The 17,908-nt window shown below is 36.9% G+C and overlaps 1 protein-coding gene across 5 annotated transcripts in view; it reads right to left on the bottom strand.

Annotated features, from left to right (window-relative positions):
- Positions 1 to 1,336: 1,336 nt before the first annotated feature.
- LOC121857715 (glycerol-3-phosphate acyltransferase 3-like) overlaps positions 1,337 to 17,908 on the bottom strand; it is a 36,557-nt gene continuing 19,985 nt past the window's right edge. For 3 of the 5 annotated variants that reach the window (XM_042353806.1, XM_042353808.1, XM_042353810.1), the window contains 3 exons: positions 2,702 to 2,959; positions 2,223 to 2,431; positions 1,337 to 1,807 (listed from right to left, as the gene is read on the bottom strand). In XM_042353806.1, coding sequence (XP_042209740.1) covers positions 1,684 to 1,807; positions 2,223 to 2,431; positions 2,702 to 2,959 — 591 coding nt within the window. In that variant the 3' untranslated portion in view covers positions 1,337 to 1,683. Of the gene's footprint in view, positions 1,808 to 2,222; positions 2,432 to 2,701; positions 2,960 to 15,012; positions 15,247 to 17,908 lie in introns of all 5 variants that reach the window. The other 2 variants (XM_042353807.1, XM_042353809.1) reach the window with 1 other exon arrangement.

Genomic DNA, 17,908 nt, shown 5'->3' with positions numbered 1-17,908 from the left:
TGATAATAATCCTTACATTTTTATATTTTTGTGCTTGGATTTTAGTACTTTTGTTTTGTTTTGTATTTGTAGTATAAACACAAGACTTTGTTACTGTAGTCACATCCCCCTTCCTACCACTCCAGGCTGAGCCATCAACTATGTTATGGTTATATTTCAACTCATAATTTTGGGTAGATATACATACTGTATATATATTTATTTTTTGTTACATGCACAGAATCTTATTTACAGAAAGTGGAAAAAAAATCATGAGGTCAAAGACATACTATAAGGGAATAAACTTTCTTCATGTATTAAGAGTTAACAGTGGAGGAGAGAGGAGTGGGGGATCTCAGAACACTGAGTGGTCTTCCATGTGGAGTAAAACGATTGACAAATGTCATCATCCAGCAGCCAAATGGGTATAGAGCAATTTTTTTTGTTTTATTTTATTTGTTAATATTTAGATTTTTTTCCTCACATTTACTGGTACAGTATATATTATTTTATCTTATTCCTCATATGAGTTGGTAACTGGTGGAAATTCAGTTTCAGAGTTGGTAACACTGTTCATAGCGTCAACTGTTGTGGTGGTCACGGCCAAGACGCACTCGTGTGAAACTGCTGTCTTGGTACAAAATAAGTCTACGATTATACCTAGTATTTCTCAAAGGCTAGGGTCAAACTATATATGAGATCAGTTTATACTCGAGTATGTACGGTACTTGTCAAATATTAATACAATTCCATGGATACATCTCATTGTCCTTGTTTAACTCTCTTACCTGCATTTGTGTACATAATGGACAGAATGCTGAACACAAGACATTCTACAAATCACTGAACACAAGACAGTCTACAAATAGTTACCCAACTACCCATTTATAATTATCACAAATTACATTTCCAAAATACATTGTACAAAGAAATTACACTTGCAACACTATACATATACAGAAATACCCCAAGATGACACCAGGCTACGGTTATAAGACCTGGTACTGTACCATAAAATAATATCTATGATATGTCACAAAGGGCAAGGGCAAATATTCCTTGCCTCTTTATGTAACACTGCCAGTGTCCTCAGATGTGGAAAGGTTTTAAATTGTCATCCTCTGTTTCTAAATTCTCTAGTCAAAATATATAATAAAAGATTCCTTCTAGAAAAATTGAAGAAACTTTCTGGTAAAACACACACTACATTGTTTACAACTAGTCCTGATTATCAGGCAAGATGGTTTTCAAGGTCGTTCTTTCCTCCAGGAATATACTGTAGTACAAATTACCTCCCACATCATCTCTCTGAATATCAAAAGTTTATCTAATTATTAATACACTTTTAGGAAACTGGACAGTATAATAGTTGTCAAATTCATCTTCTATAAAATCTCTATTGTATTTTTTTTTTTTTACAATACGATTTGAAAGGAATTCACTTTTACAATTATATTACTACATTCACCAAACCCATTTTTTTCTAAGACCAAGTTCCCTTTTATAGTATATTTGACAGACACACTTAGGAGGGGTTCTAACAATAAGCTTCAGCAACTCTAACATTATGAGGAGTTGCTGGAGTATACATCATGGTGGTTCATAAACATTACTGTATAAGCCTTTTGTTTATGTAGTATTATCCACACACTATTTTTCTCACTTTGTTCACTTAACTTTCTTTTTCTCTTCATTCTCCCCTAGTCATTCAGTCTTTTCTTCTTTCTTCTCGGAGTTTACATTTTGAACTTTAAGGCGCCGTGAAAACTCCTGCTGATACTGTTGCTTCCATTCCTTCTTTGGTGCTGATCGTTTCAACCCACCATCCCTATTACAACAAAAAAAAGTCATATCTCTTAGTATTTCCCAGTTAACATTTTCATTAAGCTTTGCTAATAGGCATACATGGTAGGGTTTTTTAAATTGACGTATAATGTGAGCATCATTGTTACAAGATTGTCTGGTTCTCAAAATAGTTATGTGTTGAAAATAAAGAAGAAAGGGCAATGCACCTGTAGTGATTTTGAGTGTAACCAATTCATATAGGATTAGCTGAAGAAAGTGAAACATACCTGAGACTGTTTAAGCTACACTTTCTGATAACTCTTGTCTATCCCTTACTAAAGCGATGAATCAGAAAATCTAATGGAATTACGCTTTACATTAAAATGCTGCCAACAAATCCCCCCAAAACTAAATCTATGGAAAAGTCAGATAATTATACAATACAATAGTCTACTTACCAAACTAGGTCAACAAGACCTCCCTGACGAGCAATTTCAGCTTTTACTCGATTGGCAAAGTCAATTGAACTTTCGTCTTCTGTTCTTGTCATTGGAGGTAGATACCAAACATCACACACAATTGCCCAGGAAGTCATCATCATATAAATATAGCTCACCATTGACTCCTTAGAGGAGTTCCAGAATGCATCCCCAAACCTAGGATCATACTGAAATGGATCACATATGTACAGTAATAGTTAATACTAGATAAAATTAAACTTAAAAAAATATATATATTTATAAGGAATTGGTCCAAAGCAATCAAGATACAGTACTCAAGATCTTAAGTCTCTTCTAAGCCTCTATTACAATTCTCTTTTTTCTGGAATAACATGAGCAACTACATATGGATATCTCTACTTTATCTTAGCAATTTTCTCCCCCTCACTACACTCTCCTTGGTAGTTATTACTCCAAAGTGTAAAAGGACTGCTTACCTTGATGGCCACAGGGTAGATGACTCCTCCCACTTCAAATGTTCCTTTCTTAAACTGCATAACAGATGTGTTGTTGATACATGTACCTTCAGGAAATATAAGTATGGGAAGTTTATCTGGATCTTCAACATGTTCTCTCAATCTTCTGGCAACAGCAAACCGGTCTTTGGATTCTGAACGCTCAAACCAGATGTGAGCTGATGCCCGTGATAAGGCTCGCTGGAAAATTCCCAGGAAACCCCCATGCCTCTGGCCCACCTATAAAAATTATACTGTTAGTATTAATTATTCACTAATGTATTTAACATTTCTAGCACTTCAAAAGCTATAACTTGCAAAAAATATTTAAATTAGGTTAATAAACTACTAACATATTCCCTTAAGTGGTCTCTAGCATTCTAGTCTTAGAAAATTATCAGTAAGTTATAAGTATGATTAAAACTCAAATAAATAATATGAAAGTATTCACCAGTTAAAGCTAAATCAATGTTGTCGAGATACCAATACTTATATTTATATGATCTATTAATCAAGGGTCAATCTGTTCTAAAATTCTGTTATTTATCATTATGATGTCATTATCGGTTTGTACAATACTGTAATTCCATTTTCTGTATACTGTATACAATACCATCACCTCCAAGTACTGTACTGTACAGGTATTCCCACGATAACATGCATTCGCACATGATTTTGTTCTTACACTACAGTGAACCCTCACTTTACGCGGTCAATTGAACCCACGGAAGCCCGCGTAAAGCGAGAAACGCGTAAAGTGAACAACATAACATATGGGATTAAATGAAATAGAGACCGGCTGACCCCCAAACTCCACTTTTTCCGACACAATACCTATGTTCTAGTAAAAATAACATCTTAATTTTATGATGGTACATGCACACAATTAATACTTAAGAGAAATACAGTCGCCAAGTTAATGTCCATTCAAATAATGGACTCGACTCCCTCCCCCTCTTCTCACACTCCTGGCTCTTCCCTCTCTGAGAAATGTTTGGGGGGAAAACCACTAGATTTTAAGGTATAGTAATAAATAATACCTCAAACTAAAGTTAGGATAATATAATTGACATTGCTGGATTCCTTGTAAGACCAGGAATATTTTGAATATAAATGTAATATATTTTGCACAAAAGATAACATATTTACTCAGAGTAATAAAAATACTTAGAGTAGATCTAAAATTTGTATGTCTAATGCAAAATCTATGATGTTTATATTCAAAATGATCATCAAATTGTAAGAATTCCAGCAATGTAAATTATATTCTGGCCGGGTAATTTGTATGAATTTTATGAGCTAAAACAAATATCTTCAGTTAATAAAAAAAAAATATATTCTTCACGACACTATCTGTCAATCAAAGTACCCCACCTTGCCTCCCCCCTCTTCCAACCGCGCCAGATGGTCGGTCGGTTGGTCCCTCCCTCCCCCCCCACCCCCCACCAACCCTCCCTACCAGAGAAATGTGTGGGAGAAACCAGAATATTTACCTTTTTAGTAATAAATAATACCTCAGACTAAAGTTAGGATAATATAATTGACACTGCTGGATTCCTTGCAAGACCAGGAATATTTTGAATATACACTTCATATATTTTGCACAAAAGATAACATATTTGCTTTGAGTAAACAAAATACTTGCATTAGATCTAAAATTTGTATGTCTAATGCAAAATCTATGATGCTTATATTCAAAATGATCATCAAATTGTAAGAATTCCAGCAATGTAAATTATATTCTGGCCGGATAATTTGTATGAATTTTATGAGCTAAATAAAAAAATTATACTTCACCCGCGTATACGAGTAGATGCACCGCGTAAAGTGGGAATTCCGGTTCTGGCAGGGTACCGTGTAAATGTAGAAACACGTAAAGTGAAACCGCGTAAAGCGAGGGTTCACTGTATTCACAAATTAGGAAGACTTTTTCAAAACACAATTCAATTCAAGTTTAACATGACTGATAGATGAATGTGTTTTGAACATGCCCCAGATAAAGTTTCTTCGCATCCTCAGACTCTCCACTGCAGTAATGTTTTCAGTACTGCCCTGAACATTATTCACCTAGCATGCAGATTATGTTGACTTGCTAAACTTTGCTGTTCTTTGATTATATATTAGTAGCATCCCTCACACTCAGGAGTACAAAGCAAATAACAAGTGAAAAAAGTTCTCCTGTTATTTAAAAGCAAAGGAAATCTATTTTGTTAAGAGGTGAAAATGAAAGTACAGTAATGGAGCTGGATGAACTACAAGAGCAGTTGATGATGTTGAATACTGACTACTAATAGGTTGACATATCCATTCTCTAACACCAACCATGCATGTAACTAGCCTCTAATATAAAACTAAACATATGTAACCATAAAAACTGCTTATAAGAATAAAAAAATTTAATACTTTATATACAAAAATAAACCCCACCATATCATGCATACAACCACACACACGAGTGCATGGACAACAGCAGTGCATGCAGTGGTTGAACACACAAACTCATAATTGAATCTTGGCTCGTACTGTACTTCAAATCTGAAACCATGGATTCTTCAGCATTACAGACATTTGAATTTAGATTTTGATCTTTGACTGTATATGCATGAAATTATTCTTTTATTTACTTCACGCATACATACAGTACCATACTAGGCATATCCTATGTTTATATTTGTCACATAATGTCTCTCTTACAAGTATCCTTCTCCTTTTATGTTTTCCTATGGTATTATTAGTTTCACATAAAACAGTTTTACTTTCTATAATACATTTTAGTAATGTTTGTATCGTGTTAACGAGGAATACCCATACAGTATACTGTACACATTTCCACTTTTACGGAGACTTATTTCCCTAACATAAGTTCATTTACTTCAACCATACTCCATTCTAAAACCACAGGAAGTCAGGACAGAGAAGCCAACTCTCACAACAAACTGCAATAAACCAATTCACACTTAACTCCTGTAATATGTATAGTATAACCTCACTGTTCACTTCAAAGTATTAAACTACAATTTCTATATTCCTATTATCCTGCATAAGTTGTTCAACAACAAAAATAATTAGAACACTATTCCAAATTTTCCCCAAGCAGATACACCATAACACTAAAATGCCAAGTACTGTAGTTAACAGCATCAAGCATGAAAAATACTCATTGGCATCAGCAGTACAAACAATCATATTCACCAGAATCTCCAGTTATGAATCATCCTGCAAGAATGTCATAAATTTCTCTAACACTATTTTCCCACATTGATATTAATTAAGCTATATACCAGAAATGTGTTCTTAGACAGCTACAATCATCAATCTGGAAAAAACTAGCCATTTAAAGCAGATTTGTCAATGCTTCCCAATACAGTGTTACCAGATCACCTGCCTCATATCAGGCAGGTTTGGCTTGGGATGAACTTCTGCTGATGACTGTACACATGAAAAAAAAATTCTAGAGATAAAAGATCCATAAATAAAACAAAATAAACATAGACTTATAAACAAGAACCGACACCCTATAGTGCAGCATAAGCTTTACTCCCAACCCTCTTGTCACAGCAGTTCATGACAATGAAAGTATTACAGGTCGAGAATCCTTTACCCGATAACCCTGGAGTTTCAGTTTTCAGATATTTTCAGTTTGCAGATGCCTAAGGCTACTTCCATTACAATATTCTAAGCTTAGGCTAACCTAAACAAACCCAGATCCAGACCTCAAATCTCATCAATGTGATATTTCCACACCTACAACCACTTTCCACCTCTTGTATTTAAGATATCTTTACATTAAGCATGATTCTGGTTAGGTATTCTTCTAATACTTCAGGTTTTGGTAATGTTTGGTTTGATCTACTGTTGTGTAACTGTATACAAAACAAAAAATTTCAGCAATGAATGTGGGTAAATTCTGGCAGTGACATTCTCTCCCACCCTCTAACGCCATTGTAGCTCACCTCTAACATTTAATACGTTTACTGTATACAGTAATTATGATGGTGTTTAAGTTTTCTTCAATACTTTTTGGTTTTGTTAATGTTTGGTTTGATTTACTGGTGTATTAATGTACAGTAGCTAAAACAACTAACTATCTGTGCATACTTTGTGGGAAACAATATGAGACCATGGACGCTAAATTTTTATATATGGGTTATCACTAGTAACACGTAAAATTTCGGAGCATATCGACCCCCACTTGCACAGATAGTTATTTTAGCTACTGTATATGAAATAATGTTTAATTTTGCCAAAAATTTTCTCGCTCACTAAGACCACTGCTTCTCTCCATGTACTGTCCAGGTGTTGCTGGTCTAGTGTTTATACGATGCACAAAAGTTTTACAGTAAATTTTATTTGGATAATTTTAATAATGTAGCAAAAACTTTAAAGCAATTAGTCTGAACACAGAAGTTGGGGGGTTACAGGTTAAGACATGAGAAGGCAGTGACAGCTGACTTAGCTGACCTACACTTTGATCCTGCATTTGCTTATGTTATTGCAGCTGTGTGCTTCATTTCAGTCTTTGTTAGTGTTGTGAGTTTAATATACGTACAGTACAGGGGTTTGTCTCTGGTTCATCATGTGACATATGCATTCACTCACATACAGTAGGGCCCATTTTAAAAACCTGTTTTTTTCTTTCTCTTGAGTTTTCAGAATTCTGCTAAAGGATCCTCGACCTGTACCATATCTACAAAAAAAATAACTCTTACAGTGTCTGTTTAGACAATGGACCAAACGCCCACAATTTAAAAACATGAATAAATTTCAAGTCGACTCTGGTAAAGTATTAAAATAGAGAAAATGGGCGATCATTCAATATCTGATCAAATAATCTAATGGGTGAAATCTATTGCAGCAATGATAAATACATAGGATGCTTTTAATTTACTGATAAGGTAGAGCTGATGTGTTGAGTAGAGGGAGACAGCCTACAGTGTGGAATAAATAGTACTACAAGTTATATAAAGGTTGGACAGCCTAGTGTGCCCTCTTGCAGCCATACCTTCACATGAGTGAGGCATCGCAGATAAGGTATGTTAGATACCCACATACTTTCATCAGAAAGAAGTTAGAAAATCTTCAAACAGTTGCAGTGCATCTTAGCTATCTCCAATGAAGAAAGTCAATACACTCATGAAAACCTTAGTTTCCTCCTCCCTCAATAAATGTCAACACGAGCAGGGAGTTGTCTACCGATCATGCGTCGTATATTACTCGAGATATTATGGATGGACGACATTGTATTTCACAAATATATTACAGTAAAACCTCGATTAACCGCCCACATATGAGGGGAAGGGGCCGACGGATAATCCAAAAGGTCGGTTAATAGTAAATAAAGTCTATGGAAATAAAACATACCTTTTTAAAGTACCTATCCCTAACCTACCTCATTTACCAGTACATCCCTCTTCATTTTTGTTCATTTGCCATTCATATTTCAATAGCATTTGCTTTAAAACATTAACCACTTTAGTAAATAAATATGAACCAGCACAGAAACCATGAATAAAAAAAGGAAAAGTCAAAGAACATAGGTCACCACAAAAATTGTGACCAAGTCCCAGGTTGCTGATCTGCTTTCTGCCTCATTTACACACAATTGCAGGGTCTCAATTATTTCTCATACTATTGACAACACAACATACATACTGTATATTGTTTCTCACTTGATTTTTTTTTAATTTTTGCATTTCTTTATGGTTCTTTATAATTATTATTATTATTATTATTATTATTATTATTATTATTATCATCATCATTATTACATTTATGCAGGGCCGTACATAACCCTGCTTATATGGACTGCTTCCGGAAAATCAGACAAGTATGGTTAACTGTTTTCACTGATATGACTGTTTTGTACTGTAAAGTGTTTACCCATAATATAAATAGTATAAGTCCTTCTCCATGTGTCCTGGATAGGAGTGTGTCACCAACCAGGGTTGCCCAATCGTACTCGCCAGTGGCAAGTGAAAAATCCTTACGGCGAGTCAGATTAAAAAATCAAGAGTCAGTAAGGGGAGTGAAAGTTTTGTTTCATGTGAAAGAGACCTCGTAAGTAGATCCTATGATTGAAGGGTTTTATATTGAACAGCTGTTGAATCTGCAAGAGAATGCATGAATATTGATTATTACACGCCAGCTGACGTCATTGAGGCAGCACCAACACAGGAAAAGATGGCGAGTGGACATGCAGTAATTAATATTGTAAAGTAGCAATGAATAATGTAATTTATTATCAAAAAATATCAGTCCAGACTTTAAGTTCAACACACATTCAACCACATAAAAATAGTAAAGATTTTAAGATTAATAATTGAAACAATGGTGATGGTGATCCTCCTGGGAAGAGTGCAGAAGACAAGTGCATATTGCAACGCACGCACCTGGTGCAGTCTCCATTATTTTTAAGTTAAATTACAAATTAAAGATTGTATATTTTTCTATAATTTAATATTTTATATTAAATGAAGATGATGCCTACACCATAATAGAGTTGCAGCTGTTTAATATTATTATCATCAAACAAGAATATAATGATGAATAAATAAAAACAAACTAAAGAAAGTGACAACGGCCAGTCCCCCCCCCCCTCCTCCAGCACCTTTATACAGCATATGGAGTGTCATCTCTTGTACCTATTAGCTCTCGTTAGGCCTATACAATACTGTATCAATCTGACTCGACCACTGTACAGTTTCCCCATTAAAGACAATACATATTCTACACAAAACGCTACCCATCGTTTATGGGTTAAACAGAACAAAATATATATAACTGATAAAGGTGTTTTTATTTATCTTATTAAATGCTGTAGTTGGTAGACCCATTAGTGGAAGTAGACAACGCACTTATGATGTTCAGGTACAATTTAGTTAAAAGTACCCTTACAGAACAGTATGTTAATTGTTTGGCACTTAAATTTTAATCTGGATAGTACACAGTCATTTTCTATTTACAACTTAACAACTATACTATAGATACTTAATGGTAACTGTTCAAACTTATTATTAATGGAGAGACACAAAACCCTGATGACATTGGGGAAGCCATCACAAATCAAAAAATTTGTAACAAACTTCTAAAAGTTTACATAAATAAGAGTAGGTAACGAGGCGCAGTGCACTGGTGATACGTATGAATGTGGGACCCAGACTGAGGCACATACTGCGTGACACCCACATATGTATGAACATGATTTTCCGGACTTTTAAATACAGGGTATTTCCAATATATAGAGGGGCAGTTCAGAGCACCTTGGAGAGTATAAAAAAAGAAGCAAATTACGATACCCCGTATACAGTATTGAAATCCGATTTATCGAGGTTTTACTACAATGAGACCTTGACTACATATTGACAGATCCACATCTTACCCACTACAGATCCACTTCACCTCCACTACAAAACTCATATAATCACTGACATTTATATAATACAGTATTACCCCGCTTTACGCGGTTTCACTTTCCGCGTTTTCTCATTTACGCGGTGCCTCGCCAGAACCGAACTTTCACTTTCCGCGGCTCATCTACCCATATACGTGCATAGTGTCCGGCTCGACGCTATTTTTAGATTCGCCCCACCCCTGCTCCCGCCTCCTCCCTCCTACGCCTGGCCAAGCCGCGCGGTAAGGTTGCGCAGTGCATGTCTCTGTTGCGTTATCACTAACGTCATATGACGTATCGGACTGTGATTGGCCATGCATCCCTACCTCCCTCCGCTGCTAGCTGTAATTGGTTTAAAGTAATATGACGTGTCCACCCAGGGGAGGGAGGAAAGACGACGCTTGACCTATCCGCGGCAGTTTCATCCCTCCAGGCCACACCGTGTATACGTGCATCCATTGTTCTGTGAAATGGCTTCCGCCGGACCACCGCCACCAGAGAGAAACCTTTCCTTACCTGGACCCAGCCGCCCTAAACCAAAGAAGATACGACGTTCCCTAAGCTACGAAGTGAAATACCAGATAATTCAAGATTTGGAGAAAGGAACACATCAAGCTGATCTCGCACGCAAGCATGGAGTCAACGAATCTATGATTCGTACTATTAAGAAGGATGCAGCCAAGATCAAAGAGCACATGAGAATCACAAAGTCTGCAGGTGCTTCAATGATCAAGTATTCCCAGAACAAGGTGCTGCTAGAGGTGGAAAATTTGCTGGTGAGTTACTTGATTCGTCAGGCGCGACGCAACATGGCGGAGGACACGCGATCCGTTCAAGAGTACGCACGTGAACTGTACGCAGCAGTGTCACGTAAGATGGGAATTGCAGAGCCCAAACCCTTCAATGCTTCCTCTGGTTGGCTGTATAGGTTTAAGAAGAGGAACAATATCACCAACATCAACATTGGTGATGAAGAAGCGAGTGCTGACCGTGTGGCGGCAAGAGATTTTCCTCCGTTCTTACGTGAGGTTATGGAGGAAGGGCAGTACACTGACGACCAGGTGTTCAATATGGACGAATCCGGCCTATTTTGGAAAAAGCTGCCTACCAAGACCTTTGTTGTCCAGTCTGCCAGCAAGGTTCGGGGTCGGAAGTTGCAGAAGGAGCACATCACCGTCCTCTTTACCACCAATGCCTCCGGTACCCGTAAACCAAAGTTATCGGTGATTCACACAGCCCGCAAGCCGCACGCCTACAAGAACGTGGACATGAGCAAGATTTATGTCCACTGGCTGACCGCACGCAAGGCGTGGATGTTCTCTGCTCTGTCACTCTCCTGGTTTGATGACTGTTTCATTCCCGACGTGAAGAAATTCTGCGAGCAAAAAAATGTTCCATTCAAGATTTTGTTGCTCCTTGACAACGCACCAGGACACTCGCCCCTACTTATGGATCGTCACCCCAACGTAAAAGTGGTCTTCCTTCCTCCCAACACTACGTCATTAACCCAGCCCATGGACCAGGAGTTGATCTGCAATGTTAAAGCTGCATACTCGGCAAAGAAATTCAAGCTCCTGAACGACTGTACCAACACCAAGGATGAGTTGCGTAAGCTGGGTGACACCGACAGCGAGAGTAAAAGCGACGAGGACAAGGAACAAGAGGTGGTGACTCAAGAAATTCTCGTCAAACAGTTTTGGAAGAAATTTAACGTCAAACAAGCTGTAGACTTCTTGGTGGAGGCATGGGATCAGCTGTCTATAGCTACGATTCGTCACACATGGAGGCATGTGTTGCATGGCATACCAGGTGAGAGGCGGAGTCAACCTGTGACTGGTGAGGTTCAGTCTGTGACAGTGGCATTGGACCTTGCAAGAGAAGCTGCGCACAGTATTACAACTGAAGGCTTCTCTGAGACCACCAACGAAGACATCCTGGAGGTGATCAGAGATCCTGAAATGACTGCCGACGAGATGTTGGAAGATGATAACGTCAGTGAAGAGGAAGGTGGTGCGTCAATCCCAGAAGAACACAAATTAACGCATAGTAATATTAAGGGTGCCATCGAGTGTGCAGAAAAAGTACAGCTCTTCCTTTCCAACGACCATGACGATGACCGCTATGAAGTCTTCCATACCCGGCTGGTGCAGGCTATGGAGCCGTACATAAAGGTGTATCAAGACAACATCAACACTAGCCGTCAATAAAGCATTACCGAGTTCTTCGCCCGCAACCCACCACAGCCAGCCAGAGCCAGTGATAGTGACAGTGAAGGTGACTTTGAGGGATTTGTCAGGGAGGCCCTGACAACTATAACGGATAGTGATGGTGATTCACCCGAGGGCCAGTATCTGCCCTCTGCCTCAGAACCAGCCTCCATCCCCGTATGCGGACCCATCTCTTCTACTAACGTAAGTGTTACACCCAACCTTAATTTTTCCTAACTTAACCTTTATTTTTCCTAACCTAACCTCTTCTATATTAAGTGTGTGTGCATACCATCATAAAGTTAAGATAATATTTTTACTACAACATAGTTGTATCGTCAAAAAGTGGAGTTTGGGGGTCGGGCCAGTCTCTATTGGAATTAATCCCATATGTTCTGTTGTTCACTTTACGCGGATTTCACTTTCCGCGGTACCCTGTGGGTTCAATTGACCGCGTAAATCGGGGTACTACTGTAATCAAAGGTTATTATGATATCTCCTGCAGTAGAGGGAAGGAGGCAAGTTACTCCCATATTTTTTTTAAATTTCATTACTAATAAACCATACATGCTACAATACTGCCCATAAAAAAAAATCCTATCTCCAAAAAAATACTCCACATTCAACAGAATTTTATAAAACAGTGTTCATACCATATAGTACACATGGATTTTTTTTTTTGCGCTTGTCGCTCAGTTATTAAAATTCACAGTACAGCAAAAGTATTAATCACAGCAAAAATCAGACTGCACCAATGGAAACCTCATAATTTTCTGCATCTAATGGCATATAGCACATAGTTTCAGCCTTGGAAAATTTTTGAGCTATGAAATGAGGAAGACTTTGGATTTTTGTTTTGCACTCGGAGTCAAAGATCAGAGTTTTATAGCTCGTTTCTTCTTTTACTTTATATGAAAGCCCAAGTTATTCTGAAGTCAAGTGTCAAATTGATATGAAAATAACAATTCCTTGGTCTAAATACCAGTGCTTGTAAACAAACATACACGAGGAGTTTTCTGTGCATTATTATTTTATTATCAATACAGTATCCGAGATATTTGAGGAGGGGCTCGGAATACATATATTGAATTCATTTGGTACAGAGGGATAATACTGGTATATGAGGAGTGGTTCAGTATATGGAAGCTTGGTATTGATAAGTAATACTGTATGTAATAAACTAAAGCACTGTCCTTGCATCAGTTTAGTTATACAGTACCATTACTTTCTGCAAATACGTACATACTTATACAGTTACCCCTTGTTTAGCATTCAATTCATTTAACGTTAATTCAGCTAAAATGATTGACTGGCTGGCTTTAAAGCACCAAATGCCATGCTGCTTTTTAAAGTTTTAAAGCCAGCCAATAGTGAAGTCACGGTTCCTCATGAAACTCTTCAGATTTATTATAAAGCATCAGCAGCGTGAACCATTCATTTAGACTTTATCAAGGCTGGTGCACTAAGGTTCACAGATTTGTTTTCTTTGAATAAAATATTCCTATAACTCACAACCAGTCAAAAAAAAAAAATCAATATTCTCTCTAAGTTACACACTGGTCATACTGGTCATGCACTTTGTTCACTCAATGTTCTTGATCTGTTTTTTATAGAAATTCCACCTTTTCTTTTATACTTAGCCCTTTGCATCCTTTTAGCACTGCTACACTCAGTACCTGTACAGTACTTTACTATAATTTTTGCATTTGTTTACATTGTGACATTTATGAGGGAAAATACAATTAATATTAAACAAAGAGCACAGAGCAACCCTGGCAGGAACAAAGACTCCTTGAAGAAGCATCAGTCATGGGCAAAGTATTAGTTGTATATCATAAGGGATTAAAAATCTTCATCAGGGGTCATGTGTTTGTGACTGCAGAACAAGAAATTTAAATGCTCAGATCTTTCGTACGGCAAATTTCAGGTAGACATATTTTACAGCAATCAATACTCACTTGTACTTCTTAAACTGGTCTATCCTTAAAACCATTAGATATCTAAGGCAACATCTAATACATCTCACTTATTATTACAAACCACTCATTCACAACATCTGTTTCTGATTTACTTTCTTAAGTGATTAAACAAATTATTAAATTTTTATGCATCTTATGAGATACACAACACAACATCTCCAAAGAGTTTCATGGAACAAAGTTAAAGTGTTCAAAATTGTTTTAATCCTGTACAAAAAGCTATATTGTATATTTATTTCATATTCATTTATTTATGTGAGACAAAATCAAGAATTGAAACAGTACAAAAAATTTTGTTATCTCATTGTTCTTGGGTTTGTGTGTGTGAAGGACGTAAATATTGTACTGTCAAGATGTGTTTTTTTTTTTTTAAGTGCCATATCATTATTTGCTAAACATTATCAAGAAACTGCCTCAACACATAGCAAAGACTAACAGTAAAATAAAAGATAAAACTGAAAAAATATGAGCAGGAATTTATTACAAATACTGTGCCAATCAGCATATGGGAAAAATGTGGACAAAAACTTTTTAGCTGAGGGAGAAGATGAGGATGTTACTCTAATGAAGTCATTACAGTGTACAGAAACTGAATAATAATATTAATCCAGAAGCAGGTTAATGAATGTCTAAGTGTTAAAATATATATGAAAGGATTCAATAGAGTAGAGATATGAACATACAAAATAATGCACAATGAACAAATTAGTAACATACCATGTCATATGTATTGTCACAAGCCAACACTAATACATCAATTGGCGTTGTGTGGTTGGCTACACAGATACCGCGCAGGGGGATATTTTCTCTGTTGTGGTACGTACACACCAGCGACAGTGCCCCACTGAGAAAGTCAAAGCAGAAGACTGATATGCAGTTGTTCAGCCTCTTCTTCATTTTGCTTTCAGGGAGGCAACCCACGAAGTATGTACACGCTACCATGACAACCATCTGTAAGACATAACAAAGCCCCAAGCACTATAGACAAGCATACCACAAGTAAGAGAACTCACTGTGTTGGTGGAACACACACATTAATTCCATAACAAAATCAGTGTAGGACATTTACAACACAACTCCAGTGAACACAATACATACGAGAGGAAAAACTGCAAATTTATGGTAAAGCAGATGTATACTTACCTATCAAAATCTCTAGACCTTTATAGTTAAAACACCATACAACAAAGCCCAATACAATAAACCCTCAAAAGTCTAGACTATTTTAGGGGAAAGGAGATCTGGACTTTTACCAAGTGGGAGTTCAGGGGACCACTGGGCAGCCACTCATTAGCCCCCCAATGACCCTTAAATTTGTATTTTTATGTGCAATAAATGTCATGTGTTTTCCTGTTACACTTTTTCTTTATTATATATATATATATATATATATATATATATATATATATATATATATATATATATATATATTAAAACAGTTCATTAAAAATGAAATTATTTTTGGTATAAAATATATTACTCTAATTATTATTAAAATATAAACTGTATTGCCTTTAATGGGGATACTGTACAAAGGTCTCATCAGAGTTGATACAGTATAGGTCTAAGGTGAACTAATAAGCACAAGAGAAGACACTTTACTTGTAAACGTGCTGGAGGTGGTTGGGGGAGGGCACTGGCTGTTACTGCGTTCGCCAGTTCCTTTTTATTTATTCATTATTATATTCTCGTATGATCAGCCTCTTATGATGTACAGTATGTCTCATCAATAACAAAATAAAATATTAAATAATAGAAAAAAATACAATATATAATTTGTAATTTGACTTAAAAATAATGGAGACTGAGATGGACTGTGCCAGGTGTGTGTGTGTCATATGGATGATGCAATACGCATTCGTCGTCTGCTCTCTTCCCAGGAGGATCACCGTCACCATTGTTTGAATTATTTTACCTAAAATCTTACTATTTTTCTGTGGCTGATTGTGTTTAACTTCAAGCTGACCAATCACAGTGCAGCATTACGGGCAAGTCCACTCTATGAGTGGGGGAATAATCTGCTCACTCACAGGTCTGAGAGGAGGAAAGAACCCAAGGGATTGCTCGCTGGCAGGAATTTCAAATGACTGTGCGTGGCAGGAATTTCAAACGATAAATATTTAAGGGTTCAGACAAATGTTTCTTGCCCGGAAAGGGTTTGGAATATCTAAAATCTTGACCTCAGGGTCTGGATTTTTTAGGGTTGTTATACATGAATACCCTGGTTATTGCAAGGGATGCATTCCTAAATGTCATTCTGAAATTACAAATCACAAATATCGGGGCAATTTTCCTCCATATGAAATAATGTAGAAAGGGGGGATGCATCCCCAGCTGGCAACTTTCACCACATTTTTCGATATACTGTACTGTATACTCCTCATTATCCAAGGCTGTTAAGGACCAGGGTCGTGTGTATACTGTAGTACCAATTAATGCGAGGAATAAATAAATTAATAAAAACTTCTGCATTGCCAGTTAACAATAGTTTCACTACATGCAGGAGATCACACCTCCCTCATCGCTCTTCCCCTCTGCCTCTCCCAGTCTGCACAAACTCTCATGGATGCAAGAAACTTTTATTCTCTAAGTTTTTGACTATGATGATAATTTTTGGGGGAGGCACATTCTGTATGAACCATTGTGTGGATGTAATAAAAAAACAACAACACACAAACACACACACACACACACACACACACACACACACACACACACACACACACACACGTCTGTCCCGGCTCTGTGATACGTCCCGCACATGTAATAAATGTTTATTATTATTAGTTTTTAACCTTAGAATTACTTTTGGGGAGCACATCCTTTATGAAAGATTGTGTGTGCATGTTAGAATTAATAAAGTGAAGAAAATTACATACCGGTATATGTATCTACCCAAAAATACTTGTATTGACAGCAGGGGGATCACAACTTACTACTGTACACGTACAGTCGTGGTCAATAGTAATCATCCACTCCACCACCTAACCCCTGCGCTCGGCCAGATCCTTTCTGCGCGGTAAGTCACGTGGGGCGTAGAGGTTTTATTAACCTGGTACCAAATGAACCTAAATGATATGGGAATTGTAGTAAAATTGCATAATGTTGTATTAATGAGGTTGGGCGGGGTGGGGGAAGCTCAGTATACTAGCCAACCACCCTACCTCTCACACACAATTCACTCCCCACTCTTCATTTTTCTTATTTTATAGTTTTATATTTAATGTATTTCTATGTCAAATTAGAGCAATGAAATTATATTTCCACAAGTTTCTTGTGTAAATAAACACTGCAGCAGCCTGTACTCACCCGCGAATTATGAATAATTAACAGCAAAACTGAAAAATAAATGTATTAGTCAGAGGTAACCGCGAGTTAAAGAATGCGAATTTGTATTTCGTGAATTATCACGACTCCACTGTATCACTAATTTAGGAAAAAATAAAACGGAATAAGGAATGTAAAAACACAAAAATTTGAAAAACTAAGTACTGTACAAGTTACATCATTCGTGTTGATTTAAAGGATAAAAATTCTTTACTGGCGAATGGCTGTAGATTGAATAAACAAATTAATTATATTAAACTGCAGACAGACATGATTTTCAATATAC

Source organism: Homarus americanus, unplaced genomic scaffold (genome assembly GCF_018991925.1).
Source record: "Homarus americanus isolate GMGI-L3 unplaced genomic scaffold, GMGI_Hamer_2.0 scaffold16712, whole genome shotgun sequence".
NCBI lineage: Eukaryota > Metazoa > Arthropoda > Malacostraca > Decapoda > Nephropidae > Homarus > Homarus americanus.
Note: the sequence above shows the minus strand (reverse complement) of the source record. Positions and strands in the feature narration are given on the sequence as shown.